The sequence below is a fragment of the Haemaphysalis longicornis genome, unplaced genomic scaffold (assembly GCF_048455015.1).
Source record: "Haemaphysalis longicornis isolate Haplotype H1 unplaced genomic scaffold, Haemaphysalis longicornis Haplotype H1 scaffold_1, whole genome shotgun sequence".
In the NCBI taxonomy this organism is placed as follows: domain Eukaryota; kingdom Metazoa; phylum Arthropoda; class Arachnida; order Ixodida; family Ixodidae; genus Haemaphysalis; species Haemaphysalis longicornis.
Genome location: NW_027526203.1, coordinates 286205046 through 286224285, shown reverse-complemented (window position 1 = coordinate 286224285; position 19240 = coordinate 286205046). Strand labels below are relative to the sequence as shown.

The window sequence follows — 19240 nt, the reverse complement described above, 5'->3', positions numbered from 1 at the left end:
GCTGCTGAATGGCAAGTGTCCTGAAGTCTGAAGACCTCAAGTCTAGTGACTAGTGGCACAATTTCTTTCTAAACAAGAAAAGCCAAGTGAAGATTTTTATGTCCTGGCTTTCTGGGCTGGGATGGAACACCTGACTCCAACACTTTCTTCCATTGCCCTTATACCTGTCGGTGCCAATCAACTCTGTTGACGCAGAAAAGTCATTCAGTTGCTATGGTGACATCGTGCCTCACAAGTACCATTCTCTTGGTGAAGAAAACACAAAGCATCACCAAATGCTCAGCCACAACAGCTTCCTTCAGTTGTAAATAAAATCTAGCATGTTAGGAGTCTGAAGTGTCTAATAAATGAACTGTTACATGTACCTTATGCCGTTTGAATGTTGTCGCGGAATTTCGCAGATTCCCCTATCTAGAATCGCAGAATTTGAAATGTTTCACCGCAAAAAGTGAGGGGCCCTAACTATGGCCGATCGAGCCGTTCTGGCGCGCGCGCGCCCAGGCCGGCTGTGATGCGACAAGAACAGTGACGTCAAGTGCGCCATCCCGTCATGGTGGCTGCTTGAGTGTTTGCTTCACCGAAACCGAAACTGACATGAATAAAAATATTTATGCTGCATTTGACAACTAATCTGACATTCTATGATTAGTGGGCTCATAGGCACCTGTAGCCGCGAAAAAACGCAACACAAATATTTTGTGTCAGTACTCTTTTATTAAGATGGAGGTATTAAACATGAATTTGTGCCCTTCGATGATCTCATGCTCAGCTTTTTGTGCAGCATGCATGTGGACCTTTGCGACATTTGTGTTCAATATAAAACGGATGCACTACCAATACAAAGACCAGAACTCATGTCCAGAGAGCTGGAAAAAGGAAGCCCTACCACCATGCCAAAAGATAGGATTTGAGGGAGCACTTGTGAGGTTCCAAAAAACTAGCCCAATATTTCTGCCAGGCATTTACAACCTCACAAGCATAAATGCATATTACACTTCGATATATGTGGCCACATTGAAATGTAATATGTGTCCGTGCCATTATCACATATGCTGCCTCAATTTGCATCAACGCCCTCACATAGAATGGATCGACACAAACGCAAGAGGACTAGCCTTCGAGCTTGCCAGACAAAAACGATCAGCAAACAGCAATGCCTTTTTGGCTTCCCAGTCTATTCACACGCACAAGCATACATAACGTGCACGTGCACATACGTATGCACAGCACATGAGTGTTTGAGAAACCATGAGCCAAGTCGCCAAAAAGATGTGGTGCTGTGATGCGAGTATGAATCCAAAATAATGTAGTCCAGACGTGAAAACTGGAGATGCAATAGGACTTCAGTGCTCTGCAATGCGGCAAAATGAAAGCTCGTTTCTGGCTGCTTTGCGCAGCACCATCGTAAAATGCTAAAGGCTTCAATCTTTCCACGGGAGTGAGGTGAATTTGACAATGCAGATGACGGGAAGGTCCGCTAGATTGCAACATAGGAAAGCAGATTCAATCAGCACTGCGTTGCCCTATTTCCCTCCGCACCTGGCTTTTCATTCTCAAGACACCTGCACAGGTGAAGCCTTTTGCAGATTCCACTCACCTGCCTCATCTGCTTGCCCAATAAGTTTTTTGTAACTTTGGTTTCAAATCGAATTTAGGCTATTGCCTGCTCAGGGGTGAGACAGCTGAATCAGATTTGGGAGCAGTTTTCGGAGCAGCGAAATCTCGATTTTGGAGCAGAAGGACCTTGATTTGGAGCAGGTGTTGAGATTTATTATGTCACCTTAGAAGCCTAAAAATCAAGTTTTTGGCAACTCGGGGGGAAGGGGGGAGTGCAATTTTCAATGGGTTTTGAACGTACACAACACTGAAACAGCCATTCAATGAAGTTTTTTCAACTAGAGTATTACAAGGCACAAACTGCATACCTTTTTACAAGCCATTTATAAATTCTTAGGCGCTATGCATAGATAGCATGGAGTGCCGTTGAAAACATTGAAGCGAAAAACTAAGCAATCCTAAGGCATTTTCATTATCATGTGAATGCTGAAATTATTATTTTTGTAATCTGACTTGGCTTTACACACAATTGTAGAGGCATGGCAAAAGTTGCGCAAAGCGAGCTGAAAATTTTCGCACCCCACCAGCCCTGCCATTTCAATCCCCAAGGTGCGCATTCACTACGATCGCAATTTGAATAACGTCCGTATGTTTATCCACCTCCCTCTTGGCATTAAATTTAACTTCAGATAGATAAACCATTATTACTAGCGTGCAATAATAGCCCGTCCTGCTATCGGCCACTGCTTGAACGTTCTGCGGCGATGTAGCCTTGGCCACCACTTCTGCAGTGTCGATCGTCCCATTTCCGCCACTCGCAAGTTCGCTGTCAAAGGCAGCAATAATTCAGCGTTTTATTATAACACCGCAATGAGTCCGAAATTTCACTTCAAGCACGCACCGCGCCTCTCACTCGAGGCCGAAACACGGCGAATTCACGGGCCCCACGTTGTTTTTGATGAACTCCCATTCTTCGAGTCACGCAACTTCCCTCAACAGATCAAACGACTAAATAAAAACCCAACCACCCCCATAACCAAAACCACAGTAGAAATCAGAGAAGAGCACTCTACTCTGCCTGAACCACGAGCAACTCCTTCGCCCGACGGCCATGTTTTCCAATATTCAACACACCAAGACGGCGGCACCCAGTAATGTCATTCCGGAGATACGGCGCTCCGAAAATTGCCGTCTTTTCATCATTTTTTACCAGTAGTTTGTCGCCGGAGTACACATACGTATTTTTTCTACAGGACTTTGCAATTGTTTTCCATGGGAAAACTTTAAAAATCTCCCAGAATATAACATGTGCAACCCGACATGGTGACCTTCGAAAAAACTATCTTGGGGACAATTTTATGCGGGTTTATTGAATGATCACCTTGGCAGTGCTGGAAAATTATGCCGTCAGTAAGCATTTTTCCCCACTGAAACTGGCGGGAGCGTTAAAATCCTTGGCTGTCAGACTGTTTTGGAGCAGTTTGGCGCAATTTTTGCAATTTTCGAGCTTTTGGAGCAGCCTGGCGCAGGAAAGCAGATTTGTATCAAAAGTGCGCAATATGCGCAGCTGTCTCACCCCTGCCTGCTGCGTGAATGTTGTCCTGCTGTGCATTTCAGTTCCTGGCAGTGAATGTCTCACTAAACTGCCACTGCAACCTGCCTGGATTACTTTTGTGCAGTCTGGAGCCCGGTGAATGTTTCTGGTAATGATGGTGTTGTGCCAGTTTAGTGATGTATGGTCAGAGCTCACTGCTCATCAATTCCAACTTCCACACTTGGTGGCGCTACTATGACTTTTCCAGCCCTACCTTGCAGATGCTGTGGCCACAGGGCGTCGTCACCGGGCGGCAGGCCAGTTCCTGGCAGCAGACGCATGTGAAGACTTCCTGGACACGAGCGAGAAAAGCCACTCGGCCCTTTGGCACCACTTCTAGGCACTCGCTCCAGAGGCGCTTGTTGCACTGGTCTGCTCCCAGCAACTTGCGCACTGACGACTCCAGGTCCCAGGTCTCGTTACTACGCTGCTTCTTCGGAACAGGTGCTTCGTCGTCAGACTTGCCTGCAAGTGCCAGTGGGCAAGAACAGCGCTCAAGCGTCAGCTCGCTGCACTAGTAACAAATGCAGCTGGGCGTGGGTTAGCAGTTGTTAGTGCGAGCTTGTTCGTCGTTTTCTTCTGCTGTGTCCTGTGTTTACTGCTGGTTTTTCATCTAATCAAATAGCACAATACACATTAGACTGCAGACAAAGCCTGGCTGATTAGTCCACCTAAGAGACGTGATTTGCTCTTCCAGGCAAAGCTTTGAGATGCTGAAATCCAACAGTGTTTGTGGGCCATAGTTACTAAAATTTCAGTCACAGCTGCACGTTCACTGTTGAAGTTTTTTGATGTCATGGCGTAGCATAGCAGACTCTAATGCAAAAAAGGCTGTACATGGCGTAATGCCTGACTTATTCCAGGGGAAACACAAGTGGGCACAGACACCAGCTGCAGTGTATGTACAACCAAAAGCTAGCTTGCTCCATTACAAAAAACTGATTTTTGCCCCTGCAAGAAACGGCGGCCATCTTGGAAAAAAAAAAAGAGATCCCCTTGGAATGGTGGCACCACCTAGGGTATTCAGAATGAAACACGGGGTGCAGTTTGCAGAATGGTGAATTATTTTACATATAACAGTCCATATTCACTTTCCTTAATCATGAATAGCGCAGAAGAATCTTCACAAAAACAAAAGGGACAAAACCTTGGTCACCGTAAAGTTTATTCTTCCTCCTCGCCGCCGCGTTTGGCTGTGCCCATCTGCGAACGGGCATCCTGTGTTTCATTCTGTATACCCCAGCAATTCCACTGTTTCAAATTGGCCATTTTTCCCATGATGACCACCAGTTTTTTCATGGATGCAATCGTTTTTATACAAGTTTAAATAATATGCCGTCACCGTTCTGGGTGTTAAATGAAATCGACCACAAAATACGTCTTGTGTGAACAAAGAAGTGGTTTGCCAAGAAATTTTTTTAAAAGATGTCATTTGTTGCTGTAACACCCTGTGCTTTACAACTGCACAGCAAAAGAGTCAACAAAAGTTCATGATGCATTGCAGTGTGCATACAAAATTAGTCCCTCCCCTTTCCCTTTCTGAACATGACACACATCATGGACCCATGACAATCCTGGAAGATACTGGGTTTGCTCATGTACACAAGAGTACTGCCAGAGTTCTTCAATGCTTTTCTGGTCACAAAACTCCGGCCGCAGTTTGATACAGGGACAAAAGCTGCCACTAGGGTTGCCGTTGTCTGCAAGGGGGCATTCTGTGCCTGCACCACCCGTGTGCACAGCGCTCTGCTGAAGCTGCTGCCTGTTTGAGGTAGTTGTTGATAGCGCAGAGAATATTCTGCTATCGCTCATATTTAGCTTGACATACAATGGGGTTGCTGCACTCGAGTGTGAAAAAGTTTTCTTCGCTTGCCTTTGCCAGATATCAACGCTTCGATGGAGCCAGTTGTGCCTACACAGTAATTATGCATGTACGTGTTGTTGCAGCAGTTTTTTTATCTCGTAATGTAACGTTGTGCTTTATTTAAGCAAAGGTTATTTACTTGAGTTTGAGACACTGGCAAAGCTTCAGATTTCGAAACTCGCAAATATGAGCCGCGCAGCAAGTCGTGCGGCGACGCCGACTACGCAAGTTATATGCAACCCGACCGTTAATGCGGTCGGTGTTCGTCGTGGCTGCAGTAACAAAATTAAGCTATAGATTTCTTGCGTTTACATTTTATTGAAGTTAACTTCAGTCCTGCGCGCTTATCGCATAGAGCTTCGGCAAAATTTCAAAGTGCAAGCGAAGAAGCTTTTCTCGCGTGAATACAGGCTGATCTCTAGGATTCTAACTCAGCTTAAAAAGACACTGAAGACAAAACCGAAGTTGGTCTAAATAGATAGATTGGCATCTGCAGAAAATGAATATACCAGTCTCTAGGTCACTACCTTGAAAATAATCGCATAAATAATAAAAAAATGAAGCTATCAGCAGATGTGACAAGAGTCGCAAGATAAACAACAGAACGAGGATCGTGCACACACGCTCTCAAAGGAACACATAAAATCTTTCTGTGCGCGTTCACTTTCGTAAGTCATAAACAATTATAAATGTGCAGGCCGTGCTGACATTTGCAGGCTGCCAAGCCGCAGCGCCGGCGGTGGTTGCGATGGTTATTGCAGGTTTGGCGTAGTCACATGTCTGTTATCTCCTTGTTTACATCATAGCGGCAAGTAGCGTGTCGACCTTCCACGGTTCCGCTCTTCTGTGGATAGTAATTTGCATCTTATAGAACAAGTTTTTTGCTTCCTCACATAATGCTGTCTGCGTGTCCTTCACCGAGGCCGGTGGCGGCCGAAGCTATGTGTGCGTTGTGGTCGCGTTTGCCTTGCGATGAAATTCCACAGCAGGCTCCTGCTGTTGGAACTGGGTTTACTATGTTGGCATTATCACTAGCGACAATTCAACCCTGCGCCAGGTACGTAAACTGTGCGCGAGTTTTTTTAAAAACCTTTTCGGCTTGCACCGGAGTGAAGTGATTTGTTCGCCCCCGTATATCGCAAGAAGCGAGTGCTACCCTTACAATGAAGAGAAGCCAATCGATCGCCTGCTAATTTCACGCTTTGACCTCAAAGCGCAGGCCGTGACGATGTGTGTTCAAAACCATTTCTTGATTGTCTTGAAGTTAAATAAAATGTGTGCGTCAAACCGGGTCTTTTGATTCAGGGCGTTGTGTGCTGCTATGCTTCCACTACGGTGCATGCTTAGGTAAAATGATATTTGTATCATATTATGCATGTTTTTCAGTCCATACTGGCGCCAAGGCGTTTGTTAGTAGTGGTTTGGCCGCTTGCAAAAGTTCTAGGCACACTTCTGGTTGCTTCGCAAAACATTAAACAGTTTGCGCAAAAGCGTTATTATACGCCTCGAGCTTCGCGCTCGCTGCGCCGCCGCTTCTCTGCGGCGTTGACGGGAGTTGCGCTGCGTGACTGATAGGGCCGCGTGTAGTGTTTAGGTGCTATTTCGCTTCTTTTCGCCTTTCTGCGCCTTGAAAAAAAACTTGTTATGGTGACGTCTATAGGCAAAGAGTACGTTTAGGTCACTTAAAAAGCAGCTGTGTCTTCGTAGAGTACGCGATCGCCTGCAAGAGCTACCCGGAGACGCGGAGCTGCGCGCTTCGTCGCCGCTCTTCCGGGCGTCGGCGACGGTAGCAACATATCACCCCTGTCACCTCCAAAACATCAGGCACAAATGAATTATACTGTCGCCTCGTTTAGACCTGATACTGGCACAATGAGAGGTTGGCTTCATTTTACAGCGTGGACAACGAATGCGGCTTTGTTTCGAATATATACGTCGCAGAAAAATATGTTTCGGGGATGTGATTACCCAATCCCGGACAATAACTTATGCCTTTTATAAGCATATAAACCATACGAAAATATTAAGTATGTTCCAAGCCTAGCTGTGCGTCGTTAAATATGTGCCCACACACCAAGGCAAGTTAATGAAACCACGAAACATAAATGCTGTGCAAGTGCGGAATTAAGAAACATAATTCTCTAACGGAAATAAAAAAAACAGTGCAGCTTCTGAAATGCTAAAGACGTTTGTCGAAACTTAAGCCAGGTAGGGTTTACTAGACCAACTATACGCGAAATGCACTGCTATTTCGCGAGACATCGGCGGGGAAGGGGGGGGGATGCTGTGTACAAATTCGGAGCGGAATCAAGCAATGAACGTTTTAGTAATCACACACACAAAGCTCGCATTCACTTTCCTTTTGTTTTTCTACTTCAACGAACAGCTGATCATACGGCGGCCGCATTTTTGGAAGTATACAGGGTAGGTTGTTCAACAAACGATGAAAGGTGTCGTTGGAAGAGAGTGGTATGTGATAAGGCCCTCTGATTTCAGTTTCTGCTTTATTCTGCTGGCTCCCTGTGCCATATGACGATATTTGGAAGAAGCATTAGTCGCAGACGCGGATTATATTCTAAGCCCGTCTCCGAGCTGCTCGCAGAGGAGCAGATGAATGTTTGTGGGCGCTCACCTCACGACAAGACGACTTTGCCGTGTGCTGATCCCCGAGTATAATTATGCATTGTCCATCGTACTTTTGTTGAATATTCCCGAAATTAACACAGACTGGCTTGTAAATGGTGGTCATCAATATCTGAGGTATAATATTGGCAAATGTAACGGCATGCTGTCAGATATGAGTGCCCCGCTGATTATGTAAGCGCACAAAACCAATTTCAATCGTAGTGTATAGCTATAGCATGAACATCTGAGGAATCGGTGGTTACGGAGACACTGCTAGTAAATTCAGGTCAGTAAAACTACATTCGGCTCCATCACACGCCGGTTCCGCGCTGCTGGCCTGTGACACACACCTGGCGCTTATACGGACCGAATATACCACACTAAGATCGCGTCAGAAACATTTACACTCTCGTAAACACACCTCATTTGCGAACAGAGTGACTGCTCCACATAAACATGGATTTCAAACGCCCGAAAACGGTAAATCTAGGTCGTGAACGTGCCGCAAAAGCAGCGGCGACAATGGGGAGCGGGGCGCGAACTCCCGCGCCTGCTTTCGAAACGGGCCGCTAGGGGGATTTCAGTGGTGCCCCTACAGGCCGCGCTCGAGGCGTATATTTCGACAGAAAAAATTTGCAACCGTTGACGTCATGCGAAACGTCATGAAATGCATTTTTCAGTTGCTAATTTCTACGCAATTAAAGCATCTTTCGCCGCCAAATAAATGCTGAGAGGGCTTCGGGGCAGTTGAACTTTCGATTGAGCCCAACTTGCTATTTGCGTTCAGTGTTCCTTTACCTTCAAGTCCGCAGCTACCTTGTGTTAGTTTTCATAAAACTTCAACAAGGAAACTTCTCCAGACGCAGCGACATGCCTTTCTCTATTCGTCCCTAGCCCCAAGGTTGACCTCGCAGTGAGCATAACCCCGCTGGTCTGCACCCACACCTCGCATGCACTAATGCGGTAATTCCCCCTATAACTACAGAGAGACATTCCGCCGGCACCACAAGGTGCCCCCGGCGCCGCTCGGACCTACGACAACAAAGGTGCGGTTCGCCGTAAGAGGACGTTGACACCCTTTCCCTGGCAGGGAATATTTATATCAGCTAGACGCGCATCCCGGGTTTCCCAGGCCAACGATGAAAGGCGGATAGCACTCCTGTGGCTGCTTCTAGCGCCCCTCGAACACGTCAGCCCGGCCGGCACAAAGAAGGCACGCAGGCTATACGACAACACAGGTGCTGGCGGTCTTCATTGATTAACTGAGGTACTTGGACTGGACAGCCCGACCCGTCTAAGCCGCTCCCTCGCTAAGTGAGAAAAGAGCACACTGAACTATGACTTCGCGACACAACATCGAAGCTGTAGTGGAACTTGCCCCAGAATGTGGGACATTTCGGGGGGCGCAACATTCGGAAATTGGAGCTTCCCGGATGACCTTGAGGGGCTGCACAATATTACGTGAGACGCACTTTTGCTCGTGCAGTGCCTATGCAACATTACCTTGTTGAAGTTTTATAAAAACTAACACGAGGTAGCTGTGGACTTGAAGTTAAAGGAACACTGAATGCAAATAGCAAGTTGGGCTCAATCGAAAGTTCAACTGCTTCGAAGCCCTCTCAGCATTTATTTGGCGGCGAAAGATGCTTTAATTGTCTAGAAATTAGCAACTGAAAAATGCATTTCATGACGTTTCGCATGACGTCAACGGTTGCCGGAAGCGAGTGAGACAGCGGTGTGGTCTAGCAGGAAAACTAAAACCTACCGAGTGAACCATTGTGGCCGCAGGAGCCACTGGTCAGGCATCTGGCGCATACGACAAAACAACTTGAGAGAGAGAGAGAGAGAGAGAGAGAGAGAGAGAGAGAGAGAGAGAGAGAGAGAGAGAGAGAGAGAGAGAGAGAGAGAGAGAGAGAGAACTGGCTGCAAGTGACTTGAAAGCTACAGTATTTTGTAGCCTCAAAACAATGAGTGTAATGCAATGAAGAATAAAATATGCGAACTGCAACAGTTAGAGCGCGACTAGTTTACAATTCCAATAAGTTTTTATTCCCCAGATTTTCTCAAGTAGCTTGCCTTTGGATCGACTGCGTTTTCCTTTGGCTGCTGCAGCATCATTTTCTGATCCGAAATCGGCATCTTCATCATCCTGAGATTCGACATAGCCTTCAGGGTACTGTAATCAGAGCATACACATGCATTGTGTCAATTGACAAAGCACGCACGCACGCACGCGCACACACACACACACACACACACACACACACACACACACACACACACACACACACACACCAAAAGAAGCTTGTTGAAATCTATGCTGGAAGAGAACTGGTGCATTTCACCATTTTTCACCATTTCACCAAATTCGGAGTTATTACTAAGAAATCCTGCCGGCAAATGCTGCCAGATTCATTAAGTGTAAAGCAGTTCTCAACTGAGGTCTGAAAATGGCCTAACGTTTGTCCATAAAATTTATGGCACGTTGCGTGTGCTTCAATCAAAATAAATGGCCAGTTGCATTCTCAATGCAGTATCCATGGCTGCTGCTAGTAACTTAACTGGCAACTATTTTATTTGCTTTGAACTATTTGAGTTATTTGTTTTATATTTGCACATCCCTAACTATTTGGTCTGTCGGAAACCACTGTAACCTTCAAGAGAGCAGACAATAAACTATCAGGAAAATAGATGCCACGAGACAGAAATGGAAAACGGGCTTTCGTGTTCCATCCTTCATTTGTTGTGCCCACTATGTTACAAAATTTTATTAAACTGAAGTTTCTTTTAAATTCGCTACACATTGAGCTTGCAAGTAAAAAGTTGTGTACGGTACCCAAAAACAGACAGTGCATAAAACAACCATCACCATGGCGGCCCACTTACAGAACAGGTTGCTTGCTCTGAAAGACAGTGTCAATACACTATGCAATCACACCGGGCGCCCTCTCTCTTTTCTAAAACAGGAACTGAACGAGCGGTGGAGCGCACCAGACGGGCCCCAACCTGGCATTCTACAAATGTCTTCCCTCGCATCCCCTGAGCTAGTCCACTAACCTGCATGACAAGGCCCAGCTTCTCTGCAGCCCGCTTGCCAGCAGCAGTCCAAGGTGCAGGTTCAGGGTCGTCTCTGCGAAGGAGGTAACGCCAGACCAGGAAGCCCGACTTGCCCTTTTCAGGCCAGTATTTCACCAGCTGGGAACGGGGAAAAGTTGCGCAAAGGAAAGCAGGTCACGTCATGGTTCTGCAGCAAAGCAGCTGATTACTGTCATCATGGGGCCTAAATGCCTATGTACCACACTATTTGCGATGGCAATAGCAGCACCGAGTGGCTAGTTTAAAGGGACAGACAACCAATTTTTGTTGAGCATATTTTCGTTATCCCTAACGAGAGAATGCCTTAAGCCAAAATGGCTTTGCTGATAGCGCCCTAGAACTTTCGAAATCGGAACCTTTAGATCCACGAGCCATGTGTGTCCCGCCAAAAGGAATGCTGGCAACCATAAGACTGAGCCGTGCGGCAAAGTGCTTTTGATTGATTGATAGTAGGGTTTAACGCGCCGACTCAATGCAGGCGATGAGGTGCGCCGTAGTGGAAGGCTCCGGATTAATTTCGACCACCTGGGGATCTTTAACGTGCGCCGAAATTTCGCGCACACGGGCGGTTTTGCTTTTCGCCTCCTTCGAAAAGCGGCCGTTACGGCCGGGAATCGAACCTGTGTCCTCGTGCTCTGCAGCGCAACGCCTTAGCCACTGAGCCACCGCGGCAGGTGGCAAAGTACTTTTAACTGCACGCGAGATTAAAAGACGTATTTAAAAACTTGCCCCCAGCTAAAACAACAATAACGTGCAGCCTTTCCTATTTTTTCCCACGTTGAAATCGACGGAGTTGTTTGGACATGTCAGGTAGTGTCACATTCAGACACTACGTGTCGCCACCTTTCAGACTTAAGAAATTTTAGTGCAAAGTTGAAATTCTTTCCGCCTGTTTATTTAGAAATTCTCTGCGGTTACCGCAGTATATAAAATGCTGGTTTTCATATGAGCTAGAGGACATGCACTCCACAAAAATCGGTTGTCTGTCCCTTTAAAGGGGCCCTAAATAGGCTTTCGAAGGCCACAATTTCAAGTGTGCAATCACTAGATTACGTGCTCACAACAACATATACCAAATATTGCACCCCTGTGTAGAGCAGGGGCCCTACAAACGAGCAGCAAAGATAGGTCTTTCTTTCCTTGTTTACCGTAATTGCACGATTCTAACACGCACCTTTTTTCGATACCAGTAGCCTTATAATTTGCGTGCACTTTACAGTCGGGTTTAAAACTGAAATCGGCTTTTATTGTTGCCTGCTTTTTTTTTTTTTTTGCGAGAGTTTGCTAGTACGAGCTGGACGCAGTTTATGAAGCACAAGGGATTTTGCTGCCACAGTTGTGTGCATCAAAAGAAAAAGCCTTCTGCCAGAAATGCGGTGTCATGTGTTTTACATCTGCACGGTAGAATCAGCTTCAAATTATTTTTTCAAATTTTCGTAAGTAAACATACCTGCGTGTTACAATCGGGGCACATTAGAACTGTGCGAATACAGTACATGTGTATTCTTTTTACCATTCAAGGGAGCATATGATGTAGCTTTAGGCGTGTGACGTAACTGGCGCATAAGACTACGGCACAGCTATTGGCGGGTGCCCTTAAATGCTGCAGACAATCAGCGTTTCTGGTTCTGGTAGAAGCCACGTTTATGCGAGCGACCTTCCGGCATGGCGTATCTTTGCAGGGACGAATGCTAATTGTCGCCATGCGTCACGCGAGCTCAGCAGAGTTCGTAGATAGAGCACATCATTTTCAAGATATGAATAATGCTGAAAAGCATGGAGCATCTCTGCAGGTATAAACGCCACTACACGCGCGCCCGCGGCACGCATCTGCCTGCACGGTGGGCAAGGAGGGCGTGAATGGGCATCTAACACTTGTTGCCGCCCACCAGAGCAGGACTATTGCTGAAGATCAGTTTACAAATGCATCAAAGGGGGTGATAGTGCGGTGAAAAATTGTGCTGGGGGTCTTTGTCAGACTGGCTTCGTAAAGCAGCGAGTGAATAACCGTGGTGATGCTAAGCCTTTTTTGTGCTACTCGGCCTCGGAGGGATCTGTTCGCCGTGACAGCGCTGCATGCAAAAAATGCTAACTGGCCGCTAGTCGCTGGTGGTAATCTTCAATTATTGTCGTGAGCAAGCATGTTGTGTTTGGGGCCCCCTATCTGGCCTTCAAATGCCTGTTTCCCCTATTCTAAAACTGATGTGCCGACACTAGCACGGTTGATGCGAAAAGCAGTGCGACCAGTGGTGCCAGTAATGGGTGCAGCATCCGCATCAACTAAAAAAAAAAAAAAAAAAAAAAGAAGAAGAAGAAGAAGAAGAAGAAGAAGAAGAAGAAGAAGAAGAAGAAGAAGAAGAAGAAGAAGAAGAAGAAAAAAGGGTGACATACCACCCAGCGGAGCGAATGGCTGTGTGTACTCATGATGGTCACCGCAGACGAAAATAGGAGAAATAGGAGAAGAACAATATAGAGGACACGAGCGCTGTGTCGTCCATACTTTTGTCCCACGAAAATGGTTTAAAAGCGTAAAGTATTAGCCAAGTTATCATTCATTAACTCCTTCGTTACCGCGCCTATTCAAAATTTGAATGATACCTTGGGAACCCCTTTTCATAGCGTTCCAGGTGTTGCTGGAACAACTAAAGCTATTTGAAGTTAGCTCAGAAAATGCCCTTTCAAAATCAGCTTTGTTTTCTTTTTTGCAACAAAAAAACTGATTTTTGACACGCGTTTGCATCACTTGGGTGTGGAAAAGGGGTGTGGTCATCGCACGTCACTGCTACCAATGAAGAATGCGTGCCACTCATAATTAGTCTGCATCAACGTTTGGTTTTTGTTATCACGGCACGAATGGTGAACCAGAGAATGATTTTCAATTGTCAGGTGTGCACTGTGACAGTAATAATCCCTGAAATTGGCTGAAAATGTCAAGCAGTGCCTGTTTGCAAAGCTACTTTATGATTTTAGGCAGTTTTATCGCCTTTGCGCCCATTGTTTTAAGCTGTGTTATAGTTCTGCTTACCACAGGACCATTCGCGAACAGTTTACACCAGTTTCGGTTTCGTTTCTGCATCGCGAAATTCATATTTGGTGCTACTACGCAGTTACCCAACTTCAAGCCTACCTGCCATGGCGCCTTGAGCATCCGCGACTGATCCTCGAAAAAAGCATGCCGCTCCTGATTTCACCCAACCCGAACCCGATTTCTGCGATAAGAACTTCCAATGCAAGTCAAAAGATAACACCCAGTCATAAGATATCTGTTCCCACGAGGAGAGCACTTCAAAACCAGCCTTTTACACCGCCAGCTGTTTTCCTGCCAGTTTAGTTTCCATACGAGGCAATCGCCAAAGGTCTAGTCTTGCTTCTTAGTTGAACTGTCTTTTCTATTCGAATGGAGTCTCCAATAAGTTTTGTACTGTTTCATTTCAAAAATGTTAGATGGCACTGCAATGCAGGAGGCTCTCATACTGCTGATCTTTTTTATCGCATAACAGCTACTCGGCCAAAGTTTTCAGGGCACGATTCTAGAGCATCACACCTCATTCCTGCAAGCAAGGCTATGATAGCGAGTCAGAAGATGATAATAAAGCGCAACTTTATGTTTTGAGAGATAACTGACAGTGAACGTCAACAAGCATCAACCACGGAGTTCTGTTTTCAACTTCATGCATGTTTTTACATATCGCGTGCTTGTCCCAAATACTGTGCTGATTGTAAATGCAAAGTCAGTCATTGACAAGGTGTTTTTACGTTACGCTGGAGAAAATTGGTGCCTCTGATAATGTCAAACCGCCAGAATTCTTCCAGGGAACCATCCGAAATTGCACATTTTGAAATGGAGGTTGGGCTTCACCACATGGCGTGAGCACCATGCGTGCTAGCATTTTTATTTATATCTGACCAACTGTTCCGCGCAAGTACACATTTTTCCTAGGGCGTTTTTTTTTTAATGTTTCCCTACAAAATGTATATTCTAATTTTTTTCCTACTACTGGTGGTTTGTTATACAACTCCTTTTTTATTGTTTTCTTTGACAACTTGACAAAAAAAATAGGTTTTAAATTAGATTAAATTAGATTAAATTAGCAAAAAAAAAAAACACAACCCATTTGGACCCCTAAAAAATTGGTCAATTTTCCCACGGTCACGAAAGGGTTAAAAAGGGAAAGCTGCGTGTATCTCAGAGCGACAAGGGCCTTATCCTGTTTCCTTAGGTTTTCCTGCGCCGGGCCGGTGAGCTGGTAGCTTCCATACTGCTTGGGAGGCGCGAAGAAAGACCAAAAGCTCCAGGCCTTATTGCTGGCCCTTTTTCATGAATGATAACTCGGCTAGTACTTAAAGGAGTACTGACACTAAATTTCTCGCTTTTGGTTCTTATGCCATAAAGAATGCCCATCGGCCCAATAATTACGAAAATCGAACCAAAAGCGGTCAGCCGCCAGAGTAGAATTAATAACGCATTAATTTTAATCAGTTTCAAATTCAGTCGCCACGCGAATTAGCCATTCAAATGCAGGCCGGGCGGCGTTACCGTTACAGTTTTGTGGCCGGAAGAACTGCTGATGCTAACGTCAATAAAAAAGCCGTAATGTCAGGGATGTTTGCTGCATCGTCTGCTAAGATTGCACATGGTGCGCACTCGCCCACGCAGTCAACATGTCGTCTGAATCGTAAGATGTGGGTGATTCGCTATCACCAGAGTTTTTTAATATCGCTGCGGCTCTAACCGGCGCAGACCACGGTACGGTAGCAACAGCTAGTCGTCGCTCTTCTGAATTAATTTGATCGCTAAAAAGAAGTTTCACATGTGAGAAAGTAGATGTTAGTGTGGTGAAAAATTGTGCTAGGGATTGTTATCAGCGCTGAATTTAGAAGCGACGATCAGATATCTGCCGCATTGCTAAGCCTACGCTGACTGGCCGCGGAGGTTCGGCGGTCCCACCGGCCACCACGGCGCGCAGTGCGTCGAGCGGCCGAAGGATGGCACTACCTGCACGGAAGAATCCAAACAGGCCACGGCGGATGCTTGGTCACCAGTCGCTCAAATGGCACTTATAGTGAAAATGAAGTTAATCATATGAGAAAGAGGATGATAATGTGGTGATAAGTTGTGCTAGGGATTGTCATTCGCGGTTTCACAGATAGCGGTGATAAAATAATTAATTGATTGATTGTACGGTTTAACACGCCGACGCAACGCAGGCGATGATGCGCGCCGGAGTGGAGGGCTCCGGATTAATTTTGACCACCTGGGGATCTTTAACGTGCGCCGAAATCTCGTACACACGGGCGTTTTTGCTTTTCGCCTCCACCAGACAAGCGGCCGTCGTGGCTGGGAATTGAACCAGCATCCTCGTGCTCGGCAGCACAACGCCTTAGCCACTGGGCCATCGCGGCGGGTCGGCGATAAAATATTTGCCACCATGCTAAGCCTCATGTTCCCATTAGCTGAGCTAACACCGCCTGCGGCATTGCTTGAGCCAACCCGAGCAATGCAAGCCGGTTGCGAGCTGTTGGGGACACCTCAAACTCAAAATCTGTGGAAAAGTAAAATTGTGCTAAATAGAAAAGGCTGAGCATTATGTAGTTTCTAATCAAGATAAAAAATATCCCAACGATTCATTTGACCATTCAAATTCTTCCTGCTTTCATGGAAGACTACAAAAACTTGCTTTAAAATGAGTTTGTGCATCTTTGAAAAAAATTGTCAGAACACAAGTACAGACTTCCAAGGAAATAACCAGGTGTCCCTGTGCCAGCCAACAGCAAATGACTACCTGGCATTAATAATTGCAATAGTGCAAAACCTGTAAGTCGCAACATGACGAAGGTGGATACTTGTACAAAGCCATGTGGAGATTGTTTTTGCAGGTATACCATTTCTTGTGTGTACTCAGCGTCCAAACAAATTAACAGTGCTCAGTAGTATTTTTTTCTCTATAATTAACACCAATGGCAAACAACTACTCACAATTGCTGGTACCCACGACATTATGTCTTAACACGTGTATGTTGTTGCTTGGAGACACTTATCCTTATGCAAACTCCCATACCTACAAAACATGAGAGGAGCTTTACTAAGATACTGTAGCTTGTTCATGACGGTATATTTGCAGGCTTCATTGCATTTTCATATATATTCAAACAAAATGTTTCCACTACACACTGCAGCAGGCCTTTCAACTAAATGGGCACATGACGCTGCTTTTGCCAGATAACCGAGAAGCAGAATAAATTTAAATTATTACAAAAGCCCTTACAGAGCTGACAATGCCACAAAAATACATTTTGAGGTGTAAAGAGCATAACAACCTAATCGCACAAAGGCAATGTCATGATGGGAATGAACGCACTTTGTAGATGCCATCGTAGCGGTAGCCATCTTCAGGGCAGTACTTGGAATGCTTGCGGCCTTTGAAGCTCCTAATGACTCGTACGGGCTTGCCTTCCTTCCATTTTTCGGCCACAGCACCAGTTTTGGAATCCACCCGTGCAGCGCAGTTTCGTGCCAGAGACCTGCAAGATCAGCAAATCCGCGAGAAAATGTACACTCCGGTGGAAAATATTATGCAGGCCAGAGGGCTGGTTGCTTGGGTTAAAATATTCTGATCAGTGGCATATGCAGGATTGCATTTCAGGCTGGGGAAACATAAAAAAAAAAAAAAAAAAAAAAAGCAATGAAGGAAAGAACATGGAGAAAAAAAAAAAAAAAAAAAACTCTCCCTAAAAACAAGAAATAAACAAAATAACGATTTAAACGTTGCGGATGCTGTTGTTAACAGCAAAGCTGCCTGGCATTCCCTAATCACAAGGCTAAGCTTCATAGAATTTCTCAAGGCCAGCAGATCGATTCTCATTCGCGCGAATTCATTTTTGTCGTGTTCTGCTGCTTGCGTCATCTATTGTTACTTTTGAACTTGGAACACTGCCACGAGGAGGTGTCGCAAGCGCTTTTTGTTTTTTCACAGTGCATTCTTTTATTTGCTATCAAGTAACCATTTCCTACCAAAATCAAGTAGCCATGCATTTTTAAATTAAAAGAACAATGCAAACATCACTTATGTATTGATGTCTTGCCTCAAATATGCTTAATGTTTTCATTTTGCTCCACAATGTTGACAAGTACAAACATTGCCACCAGACAGATTTAGTAGTTTAGAAAAGCTTTGCCTATATAAACGCCTCGTTCATGTATTCATTTACTCTTTCATGGCCGCGAAAAAATGGCCGATTTTTAGTGCTTCCAGAAATCTTTTTTTGAGCTACTGGACACATTTAGCATTGCTGCGCACGAATTGTACCTTATAGATTTCTCTTTCAAACACATAACAGCAGTTTTGTGCAAGGTGTAATTATTGACAGTTTATTAATCAATAAAAAAAAAAAAGCAGGAAAAAGTACACACAAAACACAAATAGGCGATTTTACTGAGCGTAAAAATTATTTTAGGAATTCTAAGATATACAAAATGTTTCTACGTTCCTAAGATATGATTCAATATATACATCAACGCTGTACACCAAGTTTTTGATTTTTGTGGGCCCAGACGACTGACTCTTGAGAATCAGTCGGTCTCTCTAAAATCGCCGTTTTTAGTTTTTGTGAGAGGTCTGAAAAATCATCGTTCATTTGTGACCGGTCACAAAAGAGTTAACGCACGACATTTGTGCTTGGTGCCTGATCTTCTCCTCGCTAAGCTATGTCCCCTCCACATCGCTGCGACCGCATTACCACATTTTGTCCCATAAAAGCCTCAACCAAGCACAGTTTCGCTGTTTAAATTCTGGATGCTGCGGACATATTCCACAATGACTTTGCTATTCTTTTCAGCATTTTTTCCCAGGAGCATCGCAAAATGGCCGACCATCACCATTAGAGCAGACACTGAAACCACAGAAGGTTGGCGTGCAGCGCGCAACAGAAAAATAATTATCAGTTGTTATTCGGTGAAATGTAAAGTTAGTGGCCTGGCCTCGTCCATCTTTCCCACCTTGAGTGTGAAACTTTAAGGATGAGACGGTAAGGGGGGCCTCCTCGCCCAAGCCCCCTGCATATGGCAGTGGTTCTGATCATATACGAAATGACGTTAAAAGTTTCCTCGTTGCCTCAACACTGGACTGCTTCGGAACAGCTTAGGCAGTATAATAACGGGTGATTGTCTCAGCACAGGCAACTTAAGCACTGGCCTGTAATAAGCAACCAGCAGAAGCCACAAACAATGAATGAACTCAACTAGCCATTTACTTTCATCATAAGACAAACAACAGTTTATAAACTACATCAACAAATTCCAAGCAATCCTCTAGAACCCAGTTGGGGTTATTTGGGACTGAAGAATTACCCAGTTGGGTTTATTTGATGCACAGACAGAGGCTGTGGCACCAATTCCAGCAGTAGCTATAAGTTTGGTTCAGGTACACTAAGCCATCCACGTCCTCCTGTTCTTCAAAGCATCAGCCAGGGTTCTTCTTTTTTCATGACTGCTCATGTGGTTGTCA

General features: G+C 45.2%; 1 protein-coding gene across 2 annotated transcripts in view; it reads right to left on the bottom strand.

Moving 5' to 3' along the window:
* LOC144147234 (E3 ubiquitin-protein ligase UHRF1-like) overlaps positions 1-19240 on the bottom strand; it is a 72531-nt gene that overhangs the window by 7935 nt on the left and 45356 nt on the right. For both annotated transcript variants that reach the window (XM_077679317.1, XM_077679325.1), the window contains exons 11-14: positions 17096-17258; positions 10698-10835; positions 9717-9816; positions 3366-3616 (exon numbers count right to left, since the gene is read on the bottom strand). In XM_077679317.1, the coding sequence (XP_077535443.1) occupies positions 3366-3616; positions 9717-9816; positions 10698-10835; positions 17096-17258 (652 nt within the window). The remainder of the gene's footprint in view (positions 1-3365; positions 3617-9716; positions 9817-10697; positions 10836-17095; positions 17259-19240) is intronic.